Source organism: Halichoerus grypus, chromosome 4 (genome assembly GCF_964656455.1).
Source record: "Halichoerus grypus chromosome 4, mHalGry1.hap1.1, whole genome shotgun sequence".
NCBI lineage: Eukaryota > Metazoa > Chordata > Mammalia > Carnivora > Phocidae > Halichoerus > Halichoerus grypus.
The window spans coordinates 75,235,360-75,263,353 of NC_135715.1; the positions used below are offsets into that span (position 1 = coordinate 75,235,360).

General features: G+C 44.0%; 1 protein-coding gene across 2 annotated transcripts; it reads left to right on the top strand.

The window, feature by feature from the left end:
* Window positions 1–8,060: 8,060 nt before the first annotated feature.
* AMER2 (APC membrane recruitment protein 2) lies at window positions 8,061–18,949 on the top strand. Of its 2 annotated transcripts, XM_036117254.2 has the most exons (2): window positions 8,348–10,117; window positions 10,496–18,949. In XM_036117254.2, exons 1-2 carry the CDS (start codon window positions 9,226–9,228, stop codon window positions 11,362–11,364), a joined length of 1,761 nt encoding a protein of 586 aa, XP_035973147.1. In that variant the 5' UTR covers window positions 8,348–9,225; the 3' UTR covers window positions 11,365–18,949. The 2 variants fall into 2 exon arrangements, with proteins under 2 accessions (XP_035973145.1, XP_035973147.1); XM_036117252.2 differs by having other exon boundaries at window positions 8,061–18,949.
* The last annotated feature ends 9,045 nt before the right edge of the window (window positions 18,950–27,994 follow it).

A 27,994-nucleotide genomic window follows, 5' to 3' on the forward strand; every position in this document is an offset into this window, starting at 1 on the left:
CTTACTTCTCTCCAGCTTCTGAGCTCAAGAAGCAGCCCCATGTAACTCCTGAATTACAGAAGTTCAAGAAAGGAGGGGCTGCCCATTCAGAAGTTAACAAAGGAAAAGGAGGTCTGGCATGGGAATTGTCCTATCTGTTATGAACTAGTAAAATGTCCCAGACCTGCTCCCAAGGGCCCTGAGAAATAACAACTCCAAAATCACTTGCCATTCAGCTGACTGTTTCTTGCCAGGTCATTCTAGGGCAGGGCACAAGACAGGGAGAGAGAAACAGGAGGGCAGAAGTTCTGGGCGAGCGGGGGTGGGGCCCCAGCTTGCTTCCTGTGCTATTCAGTTTCTCCACACATTGGCATCAAAGACGGCGATCTTGGGGCTCTAAATGAGGACAGACTGACCCAAGAAACAGGGACAGGTGGTCACTTTGCTACTTACTCTGAAACCCCACATGGGGTATTTTAATAGTGCTCTCCATCTGTCCAACCTCGGGGGCTAATCCCTTCCTAATCTGAGCTGTAATATAATAATTGGGTAATCAGACAAGACACTGCAAAAAGCTCAGGCCATAGTTTTGCTGTGCTTTTTGGCTAGACTCTCCCCCATTAGAGCAAAGTATAGCTGACCTAGAAATTTCCCATTTGAGCTTCAGTCTTCGCTAAACAAAAACAGACACTCTGAAGAAGTATGCATGTTTAGGAAGCACAGCCCTCCTTCTTGAGGGTAATTTCAGTCCCTGCTCCCTGCACATACAGGAATCAGCTGCTAGGGGACCACATGATCTTGCTCTGTGTTACAAACTGAAAAAAAAAAAAGGAGAAGAAAAGAGGGGGAGAAAAGCCTCATGGTTAGCTTGGGCTAATGAGCTCACTGGTGTGTGTCCAGGAAACATCCCGGAATGAATACATCTGCCTAGATTTCTCTTTTGAAAGAAGTAACCTTGTTGTGGTGGATGGAAATGAAACATAAATGTAAGCTGCATGAAGCCGGATCAGGGACTGAACCTAAAGCACATGCAGAAAACCCAGTAGGTGGTTAGGCGCTGGGACCAAAGTAAGCCTGGCTATTTGGGGATTAACCCATCATGGAGGAAAACATAGATTTTTTTTTCCCAAAGGAGAAAAAACAAACACTTAACACTGCTGAGGCCTGATCCCACTGGCCTAGCACCTGGGAGGAAACAAAGGTGCGGTCAGTCCAGTCGGCTGGAGGTTTCTCACACTGGGGAGTCTCCTGGTTGCCATCAAGGACAGGGTCACAGCTTATTCATGACAGCCCCCAGCATACAGTAGGCACACAGCAAATGCTAATGGATGCAGCTAAGGCAACATGAAGGCCCTTTCTAAAATAGTCCAGAGGCGGCAGTGGCTGCAGTCAGGTAGGTGTTCATTCACTTGAGTCTATTTCAAACATTTGCTAAACGTATTTGCTTTGACCAAAAAATATTCTCTCCAAAGGAGAAGGCTAAAGGAAATGGAGTGAGCCGGGAGCGGGTGACAGAGACTGGAACGTGAGGGTCTGGAGATCGAATGCACGGTCTTGTGGCAGGAGGAAGCATGGAGGAAAGTGAGCCCACTGGGGGATGTGGGGTGTTTCCTTTCCCCAGAACAGCTGCAGAGTGGGCTGATTTGCTAGCAAATTCTGCTAGCTGTCTGCTCTAATCTAGTCTCTCCTTCCATAGTAATAGGGATGTGGCCAGGCACATGGTTAGACCATATTTCCCACGCTTTCTTGTAGCTAGATGTGGCCATATGACTAGCTGTCACCGTTGGAATATGAGAGGAAGTGATATGCACCACTTCTGAGTCGAAGCTTCTTCCAGGATCCCTTTCCCAACAACCGACTAGATGTGGATGGTGACAGGACCCCCGGGGAGATATGAGGCGTGAAGCCTGAGACCCTGGGTGATCACATGGAAGAAACCCCCACTCTATTGACTTGGATACCTACCTAGAACTGGTAAGTGAGCAAGAAATAGACTTCTGTTAGGTTGAGTCATTATTTTGGAGGACCTGTTACAGAAGCTAACACCATCCTAAGTACTGTTTAGAAGATCAAGAGAAGTAACCTCCCCCCCATATCATGTAACTCAAAACGGGGAGATAATGGCCCCAGAAAGTGAGTTATCAGCCTCTGACTAAGATGACTGAGCTACTCCCTTGCAGCTCTGCTGGTCCGTGGCTCTGCTGGTCACAGAAGACAGAACTACACTCTTCCCTGTCAACACAACGCTCAGTCCCTCCAAGTCAGAGTCAGTTTATTGGAAGTGGGCACTGGGGCACCACGATGATGGAGGCTGTGCAGAAAATGCCTGATTGTGTGTGATGTATCATGGGAATCTGCTGCACCTCATAGAGACACAGAGGAACCGGGGTCCCAGCCATGACGTGGGGAATGCACGGGATACATGGGCTGCGTAGTCCCCCAAGTGAGAGCCTCGGTGTGTACAAAGCAGGTGCACAGTAACATATTCAGGGAATTTGCTCAGACTTGCTGGAATAAAGACTATGAGAGCAAGTGTGCTTGTGTGTTGTGTGTAGGGGGTTAGGGATGGGATGGGGCTGGGAAGTTAGAGTAGAAGAGGTAGGCAAAGATGCAGAAAAAAGAAAACAAAAACAAGATAAGACTCTTTTTCAAGTTCAAAATAAGCTTTTAAAGCCCATGGCAGTATCTTTGGGTATAAGGTTTTTTTTTACTTACACGAGGCAGGGTCATTTAAACTTTAAGAGCCAAGGTTCCAACCTCAGGGATCAATTTAAAAGAACATGCATGTGTTTTGCTGGCCCAGGCTACTTAAGACCCCAAAGCTTTGGGGATGGGAGAAAAGAAGTTGGAGAGGAAGAAAGGGTGCTAGGGTCTTTAATAAGAAGGGGCTCTGCATGGTCCATCCAGGTTAGCTCCAAAGGAGTGGGCATGAGACACGCTTCCCCATGTTGCCATGAGCTTAGGAGCTGAGACTAGGAAGGACCCTGCTACTATCTGTCTGGAGCACTTATGTATGTCCCCTGTGCCATCATGGCAGGGACAGGGGAGTAGATGTTATGACGTGGGGCAGGGGCAGAACCAGAGTGGCATGGGAAAGCAAAGGAACTCTTCGTGTTTCTGAGAGTGAGGTTGAAGTAGCTGAGAAAGGGAGCCAGTGATCCAGAAGGTGTCATGGTTGCAATGAGGAGATGCTGTGGCAGAGAGCGGGTTGCTCGTGTGACAGGAAACCAGGTGGGAAGGACAAACCTGGGCAGAGGACCTCCCGTACCTGCACGGGCTGGTTCGTGCTTACTGTCTATCTGCTGAGAGGGCCGGACCAACCCCGTGTGTGATGCTGCTGTGTGTCAAGAAGCAGAGACACAGTAGAATGTCTTTAAGATGAGAGATAGTACACCCAAGGGAGCAGGTGCTTGGGCTTGAATTCATTTCTTGCAGCCCCTCTAGGCTCTCGCTCTTGAATTCCTGTGCCTTGCATCCTCATTAACACCTGTGGGCCACCTCTTGGACTCCGGCTGTAGTTTGCACCCTCTCTGGGATCAGATGATTCCCACTGCTGAGTTTGGCCTCTCCCTAATGTGCATTCATCCATGCCCAAAGCCCTGGCATCCCGTCCACATGGCCTCTGCTGTCCGACCTCATTTTGCCTGGTTTTGGCTTCTTTGCACCCACCTTGGCACTGACAGCTGGAAGGGGCCGCACCCCACTCTGCAATCTGAGACGGAATATTTTCTAAGAGTAGCTCTGGCCAAAGAGTGGGCCAGGAGAAAAGGGAATTATGGGAAGGAGAAGCCCAACGGTTATGGTGTAACCCCTTTGCCAGGCCACCCTGGCTTACATGCAGGAAATTGGAGAACAACAATAGCCATAGTGTTTCTCTTATTCTTTCCCAGCTGGACAGCCCTCGAGGCTCCTCCTGGTTAGTCCTGGCGGACCCAGGGGCTCTCACATGTGTGTGCCAACGTCCAGTCTGGGCTGACGTCATTTTCTTTCTTGTGCGCTCTGGCTGGCTCTGGTGCTGTCCCCTCGCTGCTGGCCACCCCTGGAGTGCCATCCCCGACCTTGCAATCTGCCAAGAGCCCACACTTGCTGGAGCAGCCCCTGCCCAAGCTGAACCCACCGAAGCGAGTCCAAGCAATTACTGTCTGTGCGAGGGCACTGGTGGCTGTGCCGAAGGATAAAGGTGACATAGATGCTGTCACCACCGCTGGCCGTGCTGCTCGTTATGGGTTGAACTGTGGCCCCCAAAGCTACGTTGACATCCTAACCCCTGGATACCTGAGAATGTGACCTTATTTGGAAATAGGATCTTTGCCATTGTGACAAAGATACAAAATTAAGATGAAGTGATGCTGGAGTGGGGTGGGCCCATGGTGCCGTGTGACTGGTGCTCTCATAAAAGGAGGGGAGACACAGACAGACACCGGAGGGAGAACATCATGTGAAGATGGAGGCAGCTGACCTCATTCTGCCTGGTTTTGCCTTCCTTGCACCCACCTTGGCACTGACAGCTGGAAGGGGCCCCAAGGGATGCCAGTGATGGCCAGAAAGAACCAGAAGCTAAGAGAGAGGCACGGGAGCTACCCCAATACCAGCATTGGCAGCTTCCGCATGGCTTGTGCCCCCCGAGAACCCCCAACATTAGAGACAAGTGCTCATTTTGCTTTTGTTTGGTCTTTTCTTCACACCCTCTTGCTCTACAATCCAGGTACAAACCGGCGGGGGCTGGGCCAGGGTGACACCTTATGAGTGGTGACCTGCGGAACCCAGAACACCTCCGCCCCTGAGCTTCCTGGCCATTCCAGAGCCCAGGTGGGCTTCTGTCTCCTCTTGAGAGGAGCTCTTTCCCCTCAGCCGCCTCAGCTGTGCTCAAGGGTTGATGTGGAAAATGACGAATTGGGGGTGCTTTTGACATTGCATGTTACTAATTAGAAAAGAATATCTCCTCTGTGTAAGCATATACCCAGAACAGTTATTATCCCACACTGAAAGACATGTTCAGGACAGATCAGGAATCAAAATATGCAAATAAGAACATAAGACTTCAGTCTAGCCTCAGCAGGTGCTCAGACCTCTCTAGTCCTCTTCTGTCAAGTGCTCGCCTAGAGCTCTCTTCACAGAAAGGAGGGTACAGCAAAATGCCAGTAGCATGGACCCCTGGGTCGGGCTCCCTGGCAAGGGGCATTCACACATCTCTCCCCTGGCAACTGTGCACTTCACCTTGTTGTCTCAGTTTGTGTGAGGCCCTTGGAGGGCAAGGATAGACCTTGGCCACATGGACAGAATCAACCGCAGGATGAGGGTCAAGGTTGGCAAAGCTGGAGCGCCTCCTGATGGTCCTCATAACAAAGACATTTGAGGGTCTTCACTCAGCTCGCCCTAGAGGCTAATCATGGTGGGGTGGGGTGGGGGTGGAGATGGACAAGAGTGGGAAGGCAACATGGCCAATTGGGCTGGGGTCCAGAACAGGCTAAGTGGTCTGGAGACAGAAGGTGTTGGTCCCAGTTCAAGTATCATTTCCAAATGTCACTGGCTAAGCATTATCCCTTTAAAGACCGTAGGCAAATGTAAGGTAAAGCCAGCAGCCTTCTTAATGGGAATGCTGTGACAAGGGGAGGTCCAGAGTAGCAGCTGCTCCCTGGCTTGAAGGGTAGCTCCTCCCCCAGCTTTTTCTGTAGAATGTTCTGGGTGGTTCCCCTCAGATAGAAAATTCCACCCAATAAGCTTAGGACACAGACTGGAGCTAGGCTGGTCAGAAGACACCCTGAAAAGGGAATTGATGATGATGATGATAATGACGATGAAGATGATGGTAAGCTCTCAAATGATTCCTCCTGTGTTTCTCTTATCTTTTCTTCTTGTTTTGATTATCCTCCTCCAAAGATGCTCGCTGCCCGGAGAGAAAAGCCCTGACTGAATAATAAACACTCCCTTGTGCCAAAAAAGAAAAGCATGCACATGTCTCCAGCAAAACCCGCTTGCTGTTCACATTTGCAAACCATCCTATCATTCTGAAACAGCGTTTTTCTGAAACATTTATCCTCAGCTCCTTTCTACTCTAATTTTCTGTTTGCTCTCTCAAATGGTAGATTTGGGAAGTGGTTGGGGGCCATGGTGGGGTAGGGGAGAAAGAATGAAAGAGGGAACTATAACCCCAAACAGGGATAAAATTATCCTCACTGGTAAAATTATCTTCACTGTCATGATCTATCTTTCAGGGACAAAAGTCACCATTTTGTGCAAATACAGATTTTGCTTCCCTGACTCTTGACTGTGAAGAGAGATTTAAGGTGTGAGTAAACCCTTGAGATGGTTCATAACATGGCCTTTGGCTTCAATCTGCCACCCAGCAGTTGGGCTAGAACTAACCATCCACCTCCCTCGCTGGCTCCTGGGCCCTGGGAAAGAGGTGCTCTCCCACCATGTGTCTGATTTTTCTGGTAAGATCCCTGTAGGCTGGCTGCACTCTCCTTTTTCTGATAGTCCCCAAAACAAGGATCTTGGGTCTGAGAATATTTGAAGGTCCCCATTCACACCATGGTTTCTAAAGCTCCCCTTGCCCAGGGCCCTCGGATGAGGATGATTTGGATTGTCCTTGTTTTCTTCTGTCTCAGGGCCAGGGACTTGCCATCACAGCATCTTCCCCAGACTGAAGACTGGCTTTGTCCCTTTCTCTTTGTTTGAGGTCTGTATCTCAAAGGAATGATACCCATCCCAAAGTCCTGGCCACAGGTTTCCACGAGTGGGGTGGGGGTGGGGGGCAAGGACTGTCATGTAAATGGGACTCACACTGGCCTGTCCTGATAGACCAGCGCTCTGCCGAATAAGCGGTCCAGGGGCGCCTGGGTGGCTCAGTCGTTGCGCGTCTGCCTTCGGCTCAGGTCATGATCCCAGGGTCCTGGGATCGAGCCCCGCATCGGGCTTCCTGCTCGGCGGGGAGTCTGCTTCTCCCTCTCCCACCCCCCCTGCTTGTGTTCCCTCTCTTGCTGTGTCTCTGTCAAATAAATAAATAAAAATCTTAAAAAAAAAAAAAAAGAATAAGCAGTCCACCTTCTCCCAACGTCAGGCTCAGGTATGGAGAAGGGGAGACTTTTCACAGGCTACTTCATTTTTTCCTGATTCCCGTCATAAACTCTTTCAGACTGACACAGTTAGGTAGTAACCCACCAATCAGAGCAATTGTATGTGTGTGTAAAAGAACTAAAAAAGATTTTCGACTGCCTTCAAAAGCTTGTGAAGAAATAACAAATGCATTTCTCTTTATAGTTCTTCATAACCTCTTCCCTCCCCACGGCAATGAGGACCCTGATTCATCATCGCAAGTGGTCAGTTAGACCTGGCAAAAGCCTCTCTGGTCTCAGTTTTACACCCTATCCTGGGGACATGTGTGCCGATAGTGGGAAAGACCTGGTCAGATTCAAATGCTGAGAATGGGGGTGCCTGGGTGGCTCAGTTGGTTGTGTCCAACTCTTGGTTTCGGCTCAGGTCATGGTCTCTGGGTCATGGTCTCAGGTCGTGGGATCAAGCCCCGAGTTGGACTGCAAGCTCAGCAGGGAGTCTGCTCAAGATTCTGTTCCTTTTCCCTTCTGCCCCTCTTCCCACTCATATGCTGTCTGTCTCTCTCTCTCTAAAATAAATAAATAAATAAATCTTAAAAAAAAAAAATGCTGAGAATGAAAACCTCTCCTGAATCCAAACTCCTTATTTTTTAAATTTTATAAAACAATGTTCTTGATAAAAATCAACAGAGAGCGGCAAGTATACAGCTAACAACCCCCAGGCCTAAATTCAAACCAACTGTGTTCCATGCTATAGGACCTGCCTTGGCCAACATGTTATTAGTAAAACTCCGACTTCAACCCAGAGAGAATGGAGTTTCTGGGTATAATGCAAGTAGCTCATAAAAAATGAAGCTGGAGATGATTAGGGAAAAGATGGATATTCACATATATGTAAATATCACATATTGCTAAATAATATTTATGAATAAAATAAATGATATGTTAATATTACATCTTTATCACATATTATTAAGTATTAAACATATATAAATTATATATATACATATGTACGTGCTTCTCCAAATTTCTTCTTTTATTGTTAATAAGCCTTCAGTTAGGATCAGGAAATTAGGTGTCAAGGTTACAATATTAGCAGTCACCTTCGAAGTCAGATTACAGAAAAGATCCCCAGATTGGGCTGTTCCCTGGGACAAGGTTTCCATTTTCCCCAGATTATGTGGGTCAGAGCAGCTGCAGAGACTCCTGGGCACTCAGCATCCTGCCAGGCTTTTCCATGTCCCATAGGTGAAAGGGGCTGCAGGAAGCCCTGGGGGGATAGTGAAGGGGGTAGGGGGTGGCAGCAGTGGGGGGCAGGAGTAAAGCCCATGTCCTGCATAATGGAAAAGAAGAAGGCAGACCCTGGACTCCAAGGACCACCTGTGGAGATTCTCAAACTGTGTCCTCCATCCTCCACTCATCCATTGTGACAAAATGCAGGCTAGGCAGTGGCTTCTGTGACCCGAGCCCCGGGAGCTGGGGCCTGGGATAAAAGCCAGGGTTGTCCCTAAGGACCAGTCAACTTCCACCTTACAGAACTGTTGCACTTTCCTCGCAGAGAGTTGCTAATTGGTATTCGACTGATGGCTGGTGTTTTTGCAGCAAGAATCAGAACTGCATTAGTAAGGATTCAACATCCACCCGGAGACTGTGCTCAGCGGTGGACAAGACACAGATGTAAACAGGCACAGTCCATGCCTGCTGGGCTTGGTGCCCAAATGATAAGGACAGACATGAAAGGCTCGGGAAAGACATAAAGACTCATGAAGTCCAGATAGGCGCTCAGAGGAATAACCATCGTGTACTGGGTTGAATTTCTTTGTCCATTTTAGGGGTATCTTGTGATCCACGATTGGGCTTCTGGAAAGAGCCTATCTAGAGGAGGAATCCGAAGGTGGGTAAGATTGGATGGAGTCTGAATTCCATAAAGACGACTCTAATTTCTGCAATCCACTCGAGGCTCTGTTGCCTGCTCTTGCCACACACACACACACACACACACACACACACACACACACACACACACACACAAACTATGCAGCACAAAGCCAAGTCGGATCCGAAGTGGGTTAGGGTATTATATAAGCCCTTGGCGGGAGGGGAGATGGTCTTTCCTGTGTGTTTCTTTGGCTGCAGCGGCGGCGGTGGCCGCGGCAGCAGCGAGAGTGGCTCAGGTTGATTTAGAATACGGATGACAGTGGCCTGGCGCGAGCCCACGGCTGACGAAAGCTGCTTAGCCCGCTCGGTTTCCATGGAGACAAGCAGGAGCAGCCGCGGCGGCGGCGGCGGCGAGGCTGTCAGCGAGCGCGGCGGCGGCGGCGGCTGCGGCGGCGGCGGCGGCGATCGCGCGTCCGCGGGGGTCTGCAGGAGGAAGGAGGAGGCCGGGGCCCGGACCCTCGCGGCAGACATGGACTTGCATTGTGATTGTGCTGCCGAAACGCCGGCCGCCGAGCAGCCGTCGGGGAAGATTAATAAAGCTGCTTTCAAATTATTCAAGAAGAGGAAATCGGGTGGCACCATGCCCAGCATTTTTGGGGTCAAAAACAAAGGGGATGGGAAAGGCTCGGGTCCGACGGGCATGGTGAGGAGCCGGACCCACGACGGCTTAGCGGAGGTGGTGGTGCTGGAGAGCAGCAAGAAGGAGGAGCCGCGCGGCGGGGGCGACAGCGGGGGCGGCGGCGGCGGGGGTGGCCGCAGCGGGGGGCGGCCGAACCCGGGTCCCCCCAGGGCGGCCGGGACCGGCGTGGGCTCCCTGGCCAACAGCTCGGTGGCGAAGTCGCACAGCTTCTTCTCCCTGTTGAAGAAGAACGGGCGATCGGAGAACGGCAAGGGCGAGCCGGCGGACGCGAGCAAGGCTGGCGGCAAACAAAAGAGAGGGCTGAAGGGGCTCTTCAGCAGCATGCGCTGGCACAAGAAGGACAAGCGGGCCAAGGCGGAGGCGAAGGGCGAGCGCGCGGGGGCCCCGGGCGGCCTCATCCTGCCGGGCTCGCTCACCGCCAGCCTGGAGTGCGTCAAGGAGGAAACGCCCGGACCCGCCGGCGAGCCGGAGAAGCCCTGCAGGGACGCGCCGCGAGACCCAGCAGGTGAGCTCGGAGGGGGAGAGCCGGGGCCGGCCTCCGCCGATAGCGCCCACGTGCCGGACCGCCGAGAGGCCCACAGCCCCGGGGTCCCTAAGGCCGAAAGCGCCCGGGGAGAGGACGCCGCGGGGCATCGGCGCGCCGAGAAGCCCCGGGCACCCCCCGAGCTGGGCGCTGGGGAGGTCCAGACGGCCGAGGATGCCTCCAGGACAGGTGACGTTCCGGTAAAGACCATCCCCCTTGTCGACTCGGAATGCGGCAGCGGCCGAGCGGCGGCCGTCCCTGACCCTTCCTCTGTTGATCCACCCTCAGACCCATCGGCCGATCGTATTTGTTTGATGTTTTCTGACGTGACTTCACTGAAAAGCTTTGACTCTCTTACAGGCTGTGGAGATATTATTGCAGACCAAGAGGACGAGGCAGGTCCCAGCTGTGACAAGCATGCCCCCGGGCCAGGCAAACCAGTTCTCTCTAAAAAGAACCCCGGCGTGGTGGCCTACCAAGGAGGAGGGGAGGAGATGGCGAGCCCGGAGGAGCTGGACGACACCTATCTCCAGGAATTCTGGGACATGCTCTCCCAGACTGAGGACCAAGGACCAGGGCCCCAAGAGGGAGCGGCCAAGGCGGCGGCAGCCCTGGAAACCAAGGTGGTGGCCGAGACGTCCAAAGACGCCAGGTGTGCGGAAGGGGCCAAGGACGTGTCCTTGGGCAAGCACAAGAGGCTCAACCGGATTCCCATCGAGCTCCATCCCAAGGAGGAGCCTAAACAGCCCGAGAAGGAGCAGCAGGAAGGCATCCCCAATAGTGACGAGGGCTACTGGGATTCCACCACTCCGGGCCCGGAGGAAGACAGCGCGGGCAGCGGCAAAAAGGCGGGCATCCCCCGGGATAGCTACAGCGGAGACGCGCTCTACGATCTCTACGCAGATCCGGACGGAAGCCCGGCCGTCGTTGCCGCCAACGAGGAGACGTCCTGCTTGTCCCGGTTAAAGCCTGTGTCTCCAGTCACCATCACCTGTCCACTGCGAACACCAGGCAGTTTGCTGAAGGACTCTAAAATCCCTATCAGCATCAAGCACCTCGCGAACCTTCCATCCAGCCATCCGGTAGTGCACCAGCAACCAGTCAGGAGTGAGATGCCCAGAACAAAAATCCCAGTTTCCAAAGTGCTGGTCCGCAGGGTCAGCAACCGGGGTTTGGCTGGGACCACCCTCCGGGCAGCGGCGTGCCATGACAGTGCCAAAAAGTTGTGAGGTCTCCGAAGCCAAGGTGGACGCACCCCATGTCAAGGAATACAACTTTCCCTGGAAACCACTCAAAAAGTTTTGCTTCTCCTAAAGAAAGGCTTTTAGGACCATCCCAGCTCCAGAGCCTAGACCGAGGAGGTCTCTGTGCCGCCAGCAGGGGCAGGATACACCAGAGAGGGGGTGCTACACATGGGATTCTCCTCTCCAGATAAGTTCCCTGAGAATTATTTTCAAGCACTTTTAGTTTTTTACCTTTAAAAAAAAAATCACTTTTTTCTTTTTTCCTTTGATGCACTGAACACTTGGAAGTCACCTTTACTTGCCTTTGCAGAAAACAGGACTTAACCAAACCTATGTAAGCATCATGCCATGATATTTGGCGGGGCCAGGGCCCAGAGAGGGCCTGGAGGAACGACTGCCAACACCAGAGGAGCCCCTCCTCTTCCATGACACTTTCCTTCCTTCCTTCCTTCCTTCCTTCTTTTCCTTTTTCTTTCCAGGAAAAAAAGAGAGCGAGACAGAAAGAAAAGAAAAAAGACCTTTTGCTGTATCACTGTGTGGGAAACACCTGCAAAGCTGAAAGAGCCAGGTATTTACCTGATGAGCAGAGGGGATCACTGATTGGCCAAAAACTTGCCTACTTTCAGTTGCTGGGTATGCAAATAGGTCAATATCTACCACTAGGACAATAAAGGAGCATTTTGGTTTGGTTGGTTTAGATCCTCTGTTTGGGGAGAAATAAGAAGCTCAGCAGAGCAGGTTTTTTTCTTTTTTTCTTTTTCTTTTTCTTTTTCTTTTTCTTTCCCACCCAGTGAAGAAATGAGGATCAGGGAAAGATTTCACTAAAATGCCAATAGACACAGTATTTTAGCATTTATAAACTGTAACATTTTCATGTGTAGATAATGCATATTTTACAGTTTATCCAGCTGTTAACATTTTATAATCTGTCAGTAACCTCGAATTTAAAATCTGGTTTTATAACTAGTTATGATAACTGTCCCGGACCACTGATGTTCTTTTATGTACTGTTAACCGAAAGCAATTCTGTTTTTGTTTTATATGGGATCTCTGGCTCTCAGTGCAGGAAAAAAAAAAAGTCTATTGTGTTGATGTCCCAGAGGAATGATTCTGTCTTGTCTTGGGTAAAAGACTATTTGCTTCTCACTCTCAATCCTGGTTTTCAGAGATTTTTACCTTGGTTATAAAAATTTTGGATTCAACCATTCTACAATATGGGGAGTCCCAAATGAGGAACATATTTAAAAAAAAAAAACCCAATAGAAAAATACAGTTTTTCATGTTATTTGATTTTGCTTTATAGATTCATGATTGAGACAGGTATGTTCAGAATATGACACTGGCAAGTGTATATCATAAACACTCTATGTCAAGATTTTTTTTTGAAAAGTGGTTTCCTTATATGTATATTTTCTATTATTTTAGATGAGACATTTATTTCAGGACGGGTTACCATATGCCTGGATAGTTTGAGTGATTAACTGAAGCAGTTCCTAGAATGTTATTAGCATCTAATGATTATATAATATCCTCTTTGAAATGCACTTCAGTGTGTTTAATCAAAAGACCGGAGCTTCTACTAGGAATGGATTCATGGTATCAGGAAGATTAGACATTTTCAAGCAAAACTGCATGTATACGAATGGCACAAACACTTCTATATAGCTCCCATTTTCCAGAGAGATTGCCTAAGTAATGAACTGATATTATATGCTTTCTACGCTTGTTTTCTATTTTATAAAGGAAGGAAAGAGGCAAGTTAAGTATATGGAAACCTATTTTAATAGTATGAAAGGAACAAAATAAATGGACATCAAAGGCAAACAAATTTGAGCCAGTAGCATAAAGTAAATCGTTCCCCATTTTAAATTTGCAAGGATTCAATTAGAAGAGGTGGTAGAGATTTGTTGAATTTCTTTAGTAGTCAGATTACTGGCTTTTATTGCATTGTGTCAGATCCTTAATGTTATTTCAAAGTACTGTTTTAATATTTAATTTCCTTATACAGATGAGGTCCTATAATCAGACATAGCCTTAAGCACTCTGAACCCACCAACAGGAATTCATAAAGCCACTCACACTCACACGTGCTTATGCACTCAACTGTGCACAAACTAACAGACAAAGGCATGTACTGTACACTAGGAAATATTTTACAAATTATTTCTGTCTTGAGAAAGGGATTTAAATTTGATTTAGACTCCAAATACATTCATCTTCCCCCAGTGAATGTAAAGAACATAAATTTTATTCCTAGCCGTAAAACAAAGGATGTTTATTTTCTTCTTGTGCATCTTCTTGTGAGGGTTATCTTCTCCTCTGTGTGAATCCATGACAGAGTTATATTTGTTCATTCGTTCAATTGTACAGGAAAGTTAGGAGTACCTGAAGTACGGATGAGAATATTCTAACAGTAAAGGCAATCTATTGATAAATCTATTTTGTTAGCACTGGGACAAACTAGTTTTGCTTTCATAATTTTGGGGGCTTATTTCTGCCATTATACCACTATGCTGTGTCTTCTTGTTATAAGTAAAGGAAAATGTCAGCAAAGCTTACCTTCATTTCCCCCTGCCTATTAACCAGTTATACAAGATGTAAAATATTTTCTCTTTTCCATATGTTTTCCACTTTTAAAAAACTCTCATCTTTAAGAATTCCACCCACACCAGTCAAATGAAGGATGCAGGCAATTAATTAAATGGCCTCGGTAGCTAGATGGGAAATCAGGACCAATGCAGGAAGCCTGCATCTTAACCTTTTCCACCCACAGTTGCTTGCTTTTGTGTGTGTGTGTGTGTGTGTGTGCGCGCACGCCCGCACACCAAGGGCTACTTTCTCTTATTCATGTTCCTGGAGATTGCTTTTTTTTCCCTCCAGCATTTTAATAGATTTATATTCCAATTATTATTAATACATTTCCTAATTTGGCCATATTTGCTGATTTTTTTTAATGGAAGATTAAATATGGGCTGATGACACCTTTGCTGTGTGTGTATGATTCTGAGATGCTTAGTTGATTAGGTCTCTTTAGTCAGAGAGCTGGACAAATTAGAGAGGAAAAAGTCAAATCAATTGTTGGCCCTGAATTTATCAGTGAGTTTAATAGCTCTGCACAAAGACAGCCTGACTTTAATAACTACATTACACAGACAATGTTACTTGAACTACTCTAGCATCAGTACTAATGGCAGTTGGATGCTTTTATTCTTCCATTAGCACCGACTGGGAGAAATTTTACTACAGCGTTTTCAACAATTGCTAGAGGAAAAAGATTTTTATTATTTCACCTAATGACAACAATGACAGATAGGACATTAAGAACTTCCTTTAGATACGTTTTCCACAAATTATCTGCCTATTTAAATACAAAGTGTTTAACATCTATGAGAGTGATGACTTACTGGGTCTAAAGCCTTTCTTCCTTAATCTCAGAAGTAGTTTTGAAGTATTTGCACTTAAATGAATATTCAAATAACCCTTTGCACAGTTACCAAGGTAAAAAAAACTATATTAGGTATCAAGATTTCTTCGACTGATCTGAGTTTTTGTTATTTATGTCTTTGGCAGATTAGTTCTCAGAGCCTTTTGACTGTTAACTTTGTATGAAGAGATTGATTAAAGTAGCTTTCTGTCCTCTCCCTTTGTACCCACCATGTTTGATGTTTGCTTGGTGCCCTCAGATAGCCATAAGGGGACACTTGTCATGATGGTGGTGTCTTTGACTCTTGCATAGTGGAACACATTTCCTGATTGTAGTCATTCCAGATTTCTCTCCTGAATGATGACAATCTGGCCTTGGTCACCTGTGCTGGGTTTCTATGAAGGCATGTTCCAATACCTTCACAGATACTTTGCTCCCCTTATCATTCTTAAGAAATTAATTCAAGAATTTTATACTCTTAAACAAAAGGAGAACACATCACAATTGTCTCTTATCACCACTGGGAATGACCAATTCAAAGTACCTACATGAAATAAGAGGAGAAACCCTAATACCTTGGCCTACCCATTTCCCCTCCCTCTTTGTCAGACAGACCAAGGGATGAACAACACCGTTCTTATTTGTGGAAACTCGGCCTTAGGAATTTTTGATTGCTTACGCACAAATATTCATGACAGTTTGGGATCCAAAGCTAGCATGGCAGACCGGTGGCTTATATATCTGTGTGGGAAAGCAAGAGGCCAGCATTTACTTTATAAAAGGACGTGTCTGTAACGTTGTCAGGTGGGAAGTGCGGTTCCCCCTCAAGGTCAGTCGCCCGTCTGCCTCTGAGGATTTTGCAAAGGCCGTCATAAATTGCTTCTCAAAGCCTTTGCACTGTGCTAATGCTTTAAAGGAGATGCTTTGTTGCAACTATAGCCACTTATAAAGAATGTTATTATCTCACTCCAGATAGTGCTTTTAAGGAGTGATTCAGAGTGATAGTTTTCATGATTATGGAAAAGTGTTCTTTCCCAAACTGAAAAAGGAAAGATTAAAATAGTCACAAAGCCTCCAGAACAGAAACTGGGCATATTTTATGACCGATGTTTAATTCAATGCAACCTGTGTTCTTGGGGCATATACTGTGTCTAATACTTCATAAAAACCCCTTCAGTCTAGGCTCTCACATAGCTGTACTGTGATTGGATTTTCTTAACAGTCATGAAAAACATCTTTATTTTATTTTACCTATTTTTTTTTTTCCATTTGTTGCTTATGGTTTGTGGGGTGGAGCAGAATGGGGCGAACTTGAACAGGAGTGGTATGGATTAAGCCACACAAATTCCTCTCAAAATAATAATAGCAATTATAACAATAATGAACATTTGTTGAGTCCTTGCTAAGTGCCAGTGACCACTAAGAGCTTTACAAATATTGACATGGTCCTCCTAGCAGCCACGTGGGTTAGGCAATATTATTTCCCTAATGTGCCATCTTTAATTCATTCTTTTTGTTTGTTTCCATCCCATCTCATCTCCCCCCCACCTCCCCTCTTTCTCTTTCTCTCTCTTTTCCCCTAGCCTCTGGGATGGGAACATAAACTCTTCTGTAACTTAGAGTAACACAAGAGCTAAGAACTACTTAATGTCATGACAGTTCACTTCCAATAGAAACAAAGCTAACCCATGCCATGAAGCTGAAAATTGGTTTTTTTGTCCGAGACGATGGTGCTCATATCACTGACAGAGAAGCCAGGCACAGTTAATAGGCAAACACTCTGCTTTCTTTTGGCAGTATCCTCTCCTTCTTGAGATTAACACCAAAAATATAGGCAGAAATCTCTCCTGTTGTCATGGTAACACTTCTTCCCTGTAGGATGTCGGTCATTCCAAGCACGTTGCCCTTGTTTTTCCACCATGAGCCCACTCTAGGCTTGCTCTGACTGTTCCATGTGGTTTGTTTAAATAGCGACTAGCTGAATGATCCCTTGCCTGGATACAATTCTGAACTTCAGAGATAAGCTCCTGGCTCTTTCCAAAGTAGCGCATCTTACATTCTGTCAACGGCCATTGAATCCTGGCTCATATTTTCCAATTCATTAATTCATTCAACTAATATTATTGAAGACCTAGAAGTCAGTCATCGTGAATTTGAGTATTTTATATTGAAGGAGAAAAACTAACATATACTGTGTGTTTGCTCTGTGCCAGGATGCTGCTCGGTGCTTTCTTTCACGTTCTTATCACGACTGTTCACAAGGACCATGCAGGGTGGGTATTGGCTCCATCCCGCAGAGGAAAAAAATGATGCTGGCAAAGGTGAAATACCTTGTCCCAAGTCACCCATTTCCTAAGTAATGGACAGAATTTGAATCAGAAACCTAACTCTATAGCTTCTGCTTTAATTATACATTTTTTAAGCCATATGATTCAATTTCTATAAAACTTGTTTTAAGTAAGAAACTGATCAAAGTTCTGAACTGCAAGAGCCAACCCAGATTTGTATAATTGTGGGTACCACCTGACTGACGGCTGTTTTAGTTAAAAGTGAACTTGTATTTTTATTTTTAATTCTTTGATGGCTTTTATACATGCAAGCCTAAAAGGAAGAGCTCAGAGACTAGCAGGTTTTTTTCTTACCTGGGCCAGTCAAAATTGTGGACTATATTCATCAATTACTTTAGAGTTCCATACAAGCAGACCTAAGTACAGATCTTGTGATCTGATGTCTGTTTTGCCAATTATAAAACCAAAAGCAATTTCAGTAGTGAATCCAGCAGCGTGCAACCTCTGTTTTATCCCACTCTGATTCTGTTAATACCTCCAGTATTTAGGGAAAATCCATTTGAAATTGCATCATGGTCATAATTAAGGAGGTTATTTTCCTAATGTATGGCCTGCCTACATTAAGTAAAATGCTTTTAAAATGAATTTTAGGCCTCATTTTAATGAGACACAGTGGAAGATTTTAATAACAGGTGGTCATTCTATTAAAATATAAACTGGGGTAATTTGTGGTAATAATAATCGGTAAAGTAAATTTCTGCTTTGTGTGTGAAGATAACATTTTTAATAAAATATAGCCAAGGTGACTGGTTATCGGAGACACATTTAACTTTCTCAGATACCTACCTGGATCATCTAATAAGCTAAAGCAGAGATACTAAAAATACCTGGTTAGATTTCATAGGGGCACAGAGCAGACACACAGTAAATACTTGTAACCCAAGTATTGAAATGGTCCTAGGTAGCCTGAAGGAATTAGTGAACTTTCTAAATATCTACATTGCAACCATTTATCCCCCACTACACAGTTATTTCTAAAGAAAAGAAGAGAAACTCTCATAAAGTAATACAATAACATTCTTATTGCTTCCAGGACAAATTTAACTGAACATGAAGGATCTGAGAGTGGTCGTTTTATCAAGAACATCAGGGAAAATGGTTCTGATGTTATAGGCAAAGTAAATTTTTGTCACTTTTACTTGACTCCAGCTATCTACCAGGCTCATTGCTAACTTCAGGTTTTTGACCAAGTTATTTATATGGAATATCTCAGTGTAATATAAGGAATTGCAGGTTATTTGAAAATAATGACAAAGAAGACCCAAATGAGAAACTCCATTTCTATAATTAGTTTTCCTGAAAGTCAGGCATGTCTTTGAGGACAAGCTTTTGGCTGTATTATTTTTGTGCACAGGAGGAAAATTGTTAGTAGGTTTATAGATATTATTTTTATAATAGAATGTTAAATTCCCCCCAAACATCAAAAATCATCTCCTAGAACTACTCTATGTTTTTAAAACTTGTTTTAAAAAAGGATTCTAAATAGCAATAGGATCTTTTCTCCTTTCTCCACTCCAATGATTTAATGGGATAAATGAACCAATGTTTATATTTTTAAACCTGTAAATATTTTATTTTGGGTATTTTGTATATTTGTTGATATAATTCCATTTTGTGCATATGTATCATTGTGCATGTTGCTGTTTTTGATAGTCACTCTTTTAATGAATGTAAGAAGCTTGGACTAATAGCACTTTTCTTGTTTCATTCAAACATCTTAAAATGAAAATACAACACTGCCATTTTAACTGTTGTGTTTAATTCAGTCAATAAATTTTGTTGCTCCTTTACATTTAAAGTGAAATCTGTTGGTTGTTATTTTTCCAGGAAGAATTTTATTTCCAGTCTCTTCAATTTTTAGAACTGATACTAATGATGGTGATAATGGCAAGGTGATGTGTGTGTATGAAATTGGTGGAAAAACCGATGGGGGTGGTTGTATTTCTTTCCACACTTTGTAAACAAGTGAAAAATTATTGTTTGGTTTGGGTGGTCGCCTTTCAAAACCCTTGTTGTCCTCACATGGATCTGATTTCTGAACCTTTTACTCAGAAAATCTCCATTCCTCATAAGTGCAGGAACGTGAGGCCAGCTATTCTGCTGTGATTATTAGGAGCAGCTAACTGGAGTCTTTTTTTAAAGAGTTGTTTTCTGGCTTTTATTGTTTTGTTTGGGGGTGGGCAGAGTTGTTAAAAAGCAAAATTCAACCAAGTAAATTTGGAAAATCCAGTTGGCTTTGTTAACAATTCATGAATTGGGCAACATCCCTTCAGGCAAGTAGAGAGATGCTCTGAGGAGTTGTACAAAATAGAGGGTTTTTATAGGAAGGAGGGTGGGGCAAAGAGCTATTAGTAAAAGAAATAAAAAGGATTATTTCAGGCAAGGTCACCTTCCCTGAAGGGGAAAGGCAATGGCTTTCATTAGGTGGTTGACCTCATCTTCCTTTGCGGGTTGGAGAGGGCCCCAGTCGCAGATTACCTCTGATGCTGATCAGAAAATTCCTTACTGACCAGTCAAAACTTAGAATTTCTGGGGGAGGCACAGGTTAGGTACTAAGTCCTGGTTTGGTGACTTGGCCTGAGTGCTGCCATTTTGGACTGTGGTTTTATTTTCAACAGGGGTATGTTTTCACTTTGTATGTCTAATGGCTTAAATTCATAGTAGTTTGAAACTCAATGTAAAGACTAAGGAGGTTGTGCCTTTTTATATTTGAAAAATAACAATCGATGACTGCATAAATTGTTTTGAAGTATGCCTCCCTTAAAATAGGCTTGTTCACACTACACTTGCTTATATTTCTCTTAAATGACAAGAAAAATTCATATTTGTCCTTAGAACATGACGAGGGTAAACTTCCAAAGGGAGATCTGATTAGTTACAGAAAGCAGAGTAAATATACATCAATAGAATCAGAAATAGGGAGATAAGAAACTCACAAAGCCTCTACTCCCTTTGTGCTGCCCCTCCCCCTTTCTCCCAGCCCCTTTGACTTGCCCCTCTCTTCCTCTCTTGTCCTAGAATTAGCATGGAAGCACCTCAAAATAACTGAACTTAATTTCCCTTTAATAAGGCGATGAGGTGGCTAAAGCTCATAGAGGCTGGGAGACTCACCCTAAAGTCTTTGAAGCAGAAAGTTGTGGTAAAAAGAGACCAAGTTTGGAAACCAAACAGAATCTGGGTTTGAATTCTGGTTTGGGCACTTATCTGCTCTCCAGGCAATTTCCTTAACTTCTGTGAGCCACAGTTTCCTCCTCTATAAAATGAGGATAACAAGATTTAATTTAGAGGGTACTTGTACCATTATTAACTTTCAGAAAGAAAGGTGTCTAAGACATAGTATGTTTTTTGCATACGTTCATATAGTTCTTCTTGTTTAAAAAAAAAAGAAAAGCATTTATAAAAATTAAAACCTCAAGGGCTGGAGTTGAAACAGTCTTGAACAAAGAACTTGCTTTGATGTACTTAGAGATAAATATGAACCTCTTGGATTGGGGTGGAGGTGTAGAGTGGTAAAGTATGCTTATATACAAACAAGGAAAAAATGGGAGTCAAGGTGGTCTTAAGTGTCTTATTCTGAGACACATTATTCTGAAATGAAGAGCCTACATACAATTAGGAGAGAGTAGGGGGAAAAAGCTAGTCTTTGTAGAAGAGGTCAAGAACAGTAGCTGAGCTGGTTGGAGAGTTGGCAGCTAAAACAACGACCAGACACAATGGCACTGAAATCAGAAAGGAGCTTACTCCCCCAGACATCAACCAACGGGTTGTAATAGCACCACCATAACTGAGGTACTGGGCCCCTCAGGTAGCTGGGTGGTTTAGTGCACCCACTTAGTGGAAAGAGACCATTGATGTGTTTAACCTGAAAAAAAAGAAGTAGCTATATGGGTTTGAGAGATAGGAAATAATTTAAGCAAGAAGGCAATTGCCTCTACCATTTCAAGTCACGGACGAGCAAGGCCTATGTTCTGAATCAGTCTCAGTTCCTGAACACTTTTCACAGAGTAAGCATCGCCCTGCCCTGAGTGGGATGTGGGATTCTGGGATTTAATGATAACACCATTTTCATATGACATAGCAGCCAAACTCAGTCAGAGAAACCCATCTATTCTGACACAGAGGGAGTAGTTGGCCACACTGAACATACTGAGATATGTCAGCCTCCATTGTGAGCTTGCACAGGAGAGTTTTAAGGGCATACACAATTTTCTCCTTTTATGCTGTTTTCACTGTGTGAAGAAATTTAGGCTGAAAGTTTAGAATCCTGAGGAAGCAACTGTGAATGAAAGGGGAGTGAAAACATGTGTCTCAGAAGGAAGAGGCTAATACCATAAATCTAAACCAAGAGAACAAAGCAATGGAAAACTGCCCTTGAATTTTCCTATCCACCTATGCCTTTTACTCACAGACTCCTGCCCACTCCAGGTTATGTCAGGTGCTCATGAACCAGCAGTGAGATGAAGAAAGGGATATTCCCAAGAAAAAGTAGGAATCTGGGCAAAGACCAGGACCCAGGGGTATAGACACATCCCTTTGTCTTTGTCATTCTAAGTATATACTTTGAAGCAGCAAAGTATATACTTGTGTTCCATCAAGGAGGGAGTCCCCATTTAAGATCATTTAAGATTTTATGCTTTTCTGGCTTCTAGGTCCATGATTTGAGAGTTTAATTTCCTTCTCAGCCCCCGAGATTTCTATATTCCCCATGCCCTGCATAAAAGTGGCCTTTTAGAAGTAATTGAGAGTCCTTGACAGTTGTTCTCGGTGCCTCCATGTTGGCTTTGTTGCCCAGGGGATGTAGGAACTTTCTAGAGGATTCTGGTTCTCTTGGGCAGCTCAGGGACAACTCTTGCCAGGTGCTCCAGTGGTCCCATATCTTATGTCACAGTCTAGCTGCAGCTTTCCATCTTATGAAAAGGTTACATCCATTGTATATGACAGAAAATAGATTCATGCCATTTGGGTTAGCTCAATAACCATCGACTCTTTAATGTGTTAAGTTCATGCTCAGCTTGGTGGGTATGAGTGAATGAGATGTAACACTCTCTGCTAAGGCCACTTAAACTTCCCAACAAATTCCCTGAGTACAGATCTCTGCCCTGGCGTCATTTCCTGGGGACCCTTAACCTCAGATATTATTATTTCCATTTTCCAATGAAAAAATGAGGTTTAGAGAGCGTACGTGTTTCTGGCAATACAGAAGTTTAGATAGAGTTTTTAAAAATCCTTGTACGTAACACTTAAAAATGCCAGACAAAGTTCATTTTCATTTCTCTATATGCATTGTTGAGCTATCACAGGAGGGAGGCCGGAAATCCCTGGATGTTACTACTGATTCCTGAAGGCCTAGAACTTTCAGTTCCATGGTTCAAGAATGGGCTGGGGACCAAACAGGAGACAGTTAAATCCACAATCAGAGCAGAAGAGCTGTATTGTAGACCTTTTTGGTATTGAAAGATCAAGCAGGCACAAAATCAGTAAGGATAAAGATTTGAGAAACATGTATATAGTTAGATACATATATAATCCTGGATCAAACAATTAGAGAATCCACATTCTTTTCAAGTACAAATAAAACATTTATGAAACTTGGCTACATCCTAAGCCATGAAGTAAGTCTTAAGCTTTTCAAAAAAATCAGTTACATGCAGAACATGTTCTTTTACTACAAGTATGCTAGAAATTTGTAGAAACAAGATAACTAAAACCACTCCATACATCTGGAAAAATTTTAAATGCACCTTTCAATAACTTATGGATCAAAGAATAAATGAAAATGGATACTAGGAAACAATTGGAAGTACGTAATTATGAAAACATATATTAAAACATGGAATATAGCTAAAGGTTACTTAGAAGGAATTTTACAGCCTAAAATGCTTAAAACAGAAAAGATAAAAGGCTACAAATTAATGAGCTAAGAATCCATTTTAATCAAATGTAAGAAGTTAGAAAAAGAATAACAGAATAATACATAGAAAGTATAAGTAAGAAGTAATATAAATTAACAGAAAGTAATGAGACTGGAAACAAAGATACTCCAAAGTGGATCAACAAAGACAAAAATCGATTCTTTTGAAAAACATTTAATAATATTTATTTATTTTTTTTTAATTATTTTTTTTTTTTTTAAGATTTTATTTATTTGCGAGAGAGAGAATGAGAGACAGAGAGCATGAGAGGGAGGAGGGTCAGAGGGAGAAGCAGACTCCCTGCTGAGCAGGGAGCCTGATGTGGGACTCGATCCCGGGACTCCAGGATCATGACCTGAGCCGGAGGCAGTCGCTTAACCAACTGAGCCACCCAGGTGCCCTTAATAATATTTATTAAGAAAAAGAAAAGATAATAGTAAGATTCAGAATGGGAAGATGGGCACCATGTCTGTGTGCCAAAGATAAAAAGATAAAGAATGCTATAAAGCTATGCCAATAACTTTAAAATTCAGACAAATATGCGAATTCCAAAAATATATAAATTGCCAAAAGTGACTTGAGAAGAAATAGATAACGTAGAAAGTCCTAAAACTATTATAAAGACGTGACATTAGTAGTGAAAACTCTCTCTCCCCCTCCAAACAAGACAGTAAAACCAGATGGCAGAACCAATGTTTTACCAAACAACTAGTGATCAGTTAATTCCAATGTAACAAAATCTCTTTAAGAGAAAGAAGAACCGTTCCTTGTTGCATATACCTGAGGAAGATTAAAGCCATAGCTCTATTATGGAATTCAACATTTCCATATAAGCTATTTGAAAATTGAATCTAGTAGTCTATAAAACCAACATTCATCATATCAAGTTGGGTTTATTCCAGGAATGCAAATATGGTTCAACATAAAAAAATCTATTACTATAATTATCACATTAAGAGGTTAAAGGAGAGCAAATGATGTCTTAAAGCTGTAGATTCACATGCCTGAAGACACTTTTTAAAGTTCTTTAACAATTCTAGAATTTGGACACTTAATTCCTGTCATGTTCTTAAAGCATTCAAGCTATTTAAGACAATGGGGTTCTTTAAACTTTAAATGTTTTGTCTAATAACATTATTTTAAGCAATTGCCCATATTTCATCCAATCTAAGGTTTTATAGATGCACATTCTCTTATGTGTCATAAAGAAAAAAACAATTCTGGCAATTATAATTGTGAGACACCACTGATTCAAATATGTACCCAGTTTTAGAGATGTAAAATTGTGAAAATATACATCTTAGAATGGATGTAATATTGGTGTTTTTGTTAAAAGCTTTAATAATAATATTCTTCACTTATCAGGGAAGTAAAGGTTTATGTGAAAAAAGACAGTTATCTAAATGTTGGGTCTAGAGATACCAAGTGTCTGTATGTTTGGAAGCAACTAATATTTAGTGAAGAATATATCAAGCAGATACAATCAAGGTCTCAATGTTTAGGAAAATTGTATATTCCTTTTTATACAGAATTATACACTTTTCATGAAATGAACATGAAAAAAGTTCACATTTATAGAGGGTTAGTTTTCAAACTTCCCACTTTGAAGAAAATGAAGACCTGTACATCTGACATCTTTGCTTACCAGGCCCTCCAAGTTGGCAGGCAAGAATACAGTGAAAATCGAAAAAGATCTTTCTCTGCTAGCACCTCAGTGTTTCCCAGAAGACACTGATTTCTCATAAATCTATGTCTTGTACTTACTTCCAGATGGTAATGTGTTTTTTAACAAGCTTCTAAATCTTTCTTTTGCCCACGGGACTACATTTCAGAAGATTCTTGTCACATTTTGTTTTCTCAGTCTGGCAGATACGCACCAGGCCTGATGCATGACCATATCCATCAATTTGTGCCTGCCTGGTGGGTGTTAGGTAGAGTTCTTCTGAGTGGAGAGCCCCATCAACTGGCAAGTCTAAGCCCTACATTTTGTTCAAGAGAATATTGGTCTTGCCATAATGATATCTCCCAACTTGTAGGTCTTTAAATAGTCATAGAAGGTGAAACCTACTTGGCTCTATTCTTTCTGATGGTCTATAGCTTCCCCACCCCAAGGACTTGCACGTTTTAATCTTTCTTTTATGACTGTGCATTTTGGCTTTAAGATTTCCTTCTTCCTGCTATCTTTGTTTTTTGCTCTCATACTGACATTTAGCCCAGAATTATCTTCCCAACAGTTTATTTGTTCTCTTTTACTGGAAAATCCACATAATACCTACTTTTTCTGGGAGGATTATCCTGAGAATCTTGTATCAATAAACTAACGTTGTTAGAGATTATAATAGAGTTTGTCTGGTCTTGCTTCCTGAAAAATAACTTGGAAATCTTTGGACTTTCCTGAGTGACAGGAGTGTCTTTATTATTTATGGGGAGCCCCTCATCCACACCTGAGCTTATGCTAATGAGGTGACTCAGGATGGGACTGGTCATGCCAGAGAGACTAACCATGTGATTAGAAGCCTGGGGCTCCAAGTCTTGTGACAGTAGCATGACCTCCCCACTTCCAGGGAGGGGAAGGGGGCTGGAGATTGATTGAGTTCAACTTTGAAGACAATGATTTAATCAATCATGCCTAAGTAATGAAATCCCAACAAAATTTCTAGACACTGAGGCTTCTGAGAGTAGCTTCCTGGTGGTGAATTGTTCTGGGAGGGATGACAACCCCAATTCCATGAGACAGGACACAGAAGCTCTGTGTCTAAGACCCTCCAGACCTTGCCCTATGTGACTCTACACTTGGCTGGTCCTGATTTGAATTCTTTTTCATAACTATCATTGTAAGTATAGCAGCTTCCCGGATTCTCTGAGTCATTCTAATGAGTTATCAAACCTGAGGGGGTGTTGGGATCCCCCCAAACTGGTAGCCAGTTAGTCGGAAGTGCAGGTGACCAAACCTGTGGCAGGCATCTGAAATGAGGACACTTGGGGACCATGCCCTTAACCTGTGCAATCTATGCTGACTCTGAGTGGCTAGCATCAGAATTGGATTGCAGTATTGCAGGGATGTGGCAGGGTGGGGGCGGGGGGGGGGGCTTAATTTTATCAAGCCCGAATAACACTTTTAAAAGGTTATTTTTGTTATAGTGTCTATAAATAAAGAAATAAATGAGACCATAGTCTCATAACTTACATGCCCCATTGATCTACCAGCTACACTTGTTTCTTAGTTATTTTATGGGGCTGTTTCTCTGAACCTTTAAAGAGTTACTTTCCCACTCCCTCCTGTGGCTTTAACTAGACATTCCTCAGAGGTATGCTTGGAGGAGCTGATCTCCTGCAGGGCCCAGAGTGGCTGGCCATACCCTGGTTTGGGGATCCAGAGAGTGGCTTGGGCAGCGGGGAGAGGGCCCAACATCATCTCACGGTATTCACGGGCCTGGGAACAGATGAAAAAGCCTGGGACTCCCGGCAGTGCTAGAAAATGCAAGCAAGGTGATCCAGCATCTGAAAATCCGCCTCTCCCACTGCTGCCCACTTGATGGACAAAGGGTGGAGATGGGAATGGAATATGTGTTGGAAAAGGGCAATGGGCAGGGTTCCACAGCTCCAGGTGCTGCCCAGCGTGGGGCAGGGGAGGGTTTGGCTGGGTCCCCATCTCTGTCCTCCCAGTTAGCATGCTTTGGGCCAAGGGCAGGTTTAGCAGATTTGCTGTCCTCTGAGTGCTCTCGTATATGCGAGATACACAAGGGAGAGCTTCCATTTACAGAGTCATTGGGGTCAAAAAGTCCAGTTGGGTCAGAGGTCCATTTGCCCTGATCAGAAGAACTTCCACCATGAAAGAGAAGGAGCTGTTAGACTCTTTAAACCTAATTTCAACTTTTATAAATGTTTGAAAGGTTTGTAAAATGGTGTTCAATTTTTTATCACCCATTTGGGTGAACGTGGTTCCTCCTCCATGGTGACTATCAAGGGGTAGAAAAGGAAGGTGGGACCGCTAAGGCTTAGACCCTTAGAGGCATGCCATGCACAGGGAGAGCCAGCTCCAATTTCTCAATAAAGTTCTTGGAAAGGTTTTATTGAAGAGTTTTATGGAAAGTCAGTATTAAATATTTTGTCTGTTACTTCCTATCTTATTTTTCTTGACATAACTATATGATGTAATATGAAGAAAATGTCATGTTTTTAGCCCCATAGAGTTGTCCCTGGCTCCCCTCTGCTGCATTAATATCATCATTCTCCATGGGACTGTGAGAGGGAGAGCCTGGGGGCCCCAACTCTTCACACGGTCATGAACGCCCCAGATTCACACGAGATTCACTGGTATTTTAGGGAAACTCAAGACTGTGACCAGTGATTTCTGTCCTCCCTGCTTTACATTGGGAAAAATCTATGTGTATGTTTCCTGCCCCCAGGAGCCGCTAGGTAATCAGAGCAATAGCACATAATAAATCTCAGTGGATTCTGGTGTAATATATAGTAGCGAACACAGGTCAATATACAGGCTTAATACATTTTTAATTTTAAAAAGTCAGAAAGCAACACAGTTGTGTTACGTTACTAACATAACGTAAGTGACAGCTGGGGTCACCTGGTACTCCGAGTTTAAATGCCATCCTTCCAATGGTAAGAAATCCAGTTAAGCAAGGAGGTAGTTTCCCGAAAGTTCCCTCAGCCTGATCCCACAGGGAACTCAAGAGAGTATATTTCACTGTGAAGCCCATCCACCTCGAGGCCAGCGTGGTTTCTGTACTCCCCACCAGTCAGCCATTAGCTGGGGGACCAAGAAGATTTTTCTGTATTCATTGGCCATTTGGGCTTCTTTTTCTATACACTGCCTGCTCCTGTTTTCCCCTTGGTTTCCCCACCTACTAAATGAGCACGCTCTCCCACCATCCCAGACAGGCTGGCTCAGGGGGTTTCCTAAACAAGTGCCT

Bases quoted from the DNA above. Each gene is read 5' to 3' on its own strand.
- AMER2 (XM_036117252.2), top strand. From the start codon at position 9,226: ATGACAGTGGCCTGGCGCGAGCCCACGGCTGACGAAAGCTGCTTAGCC.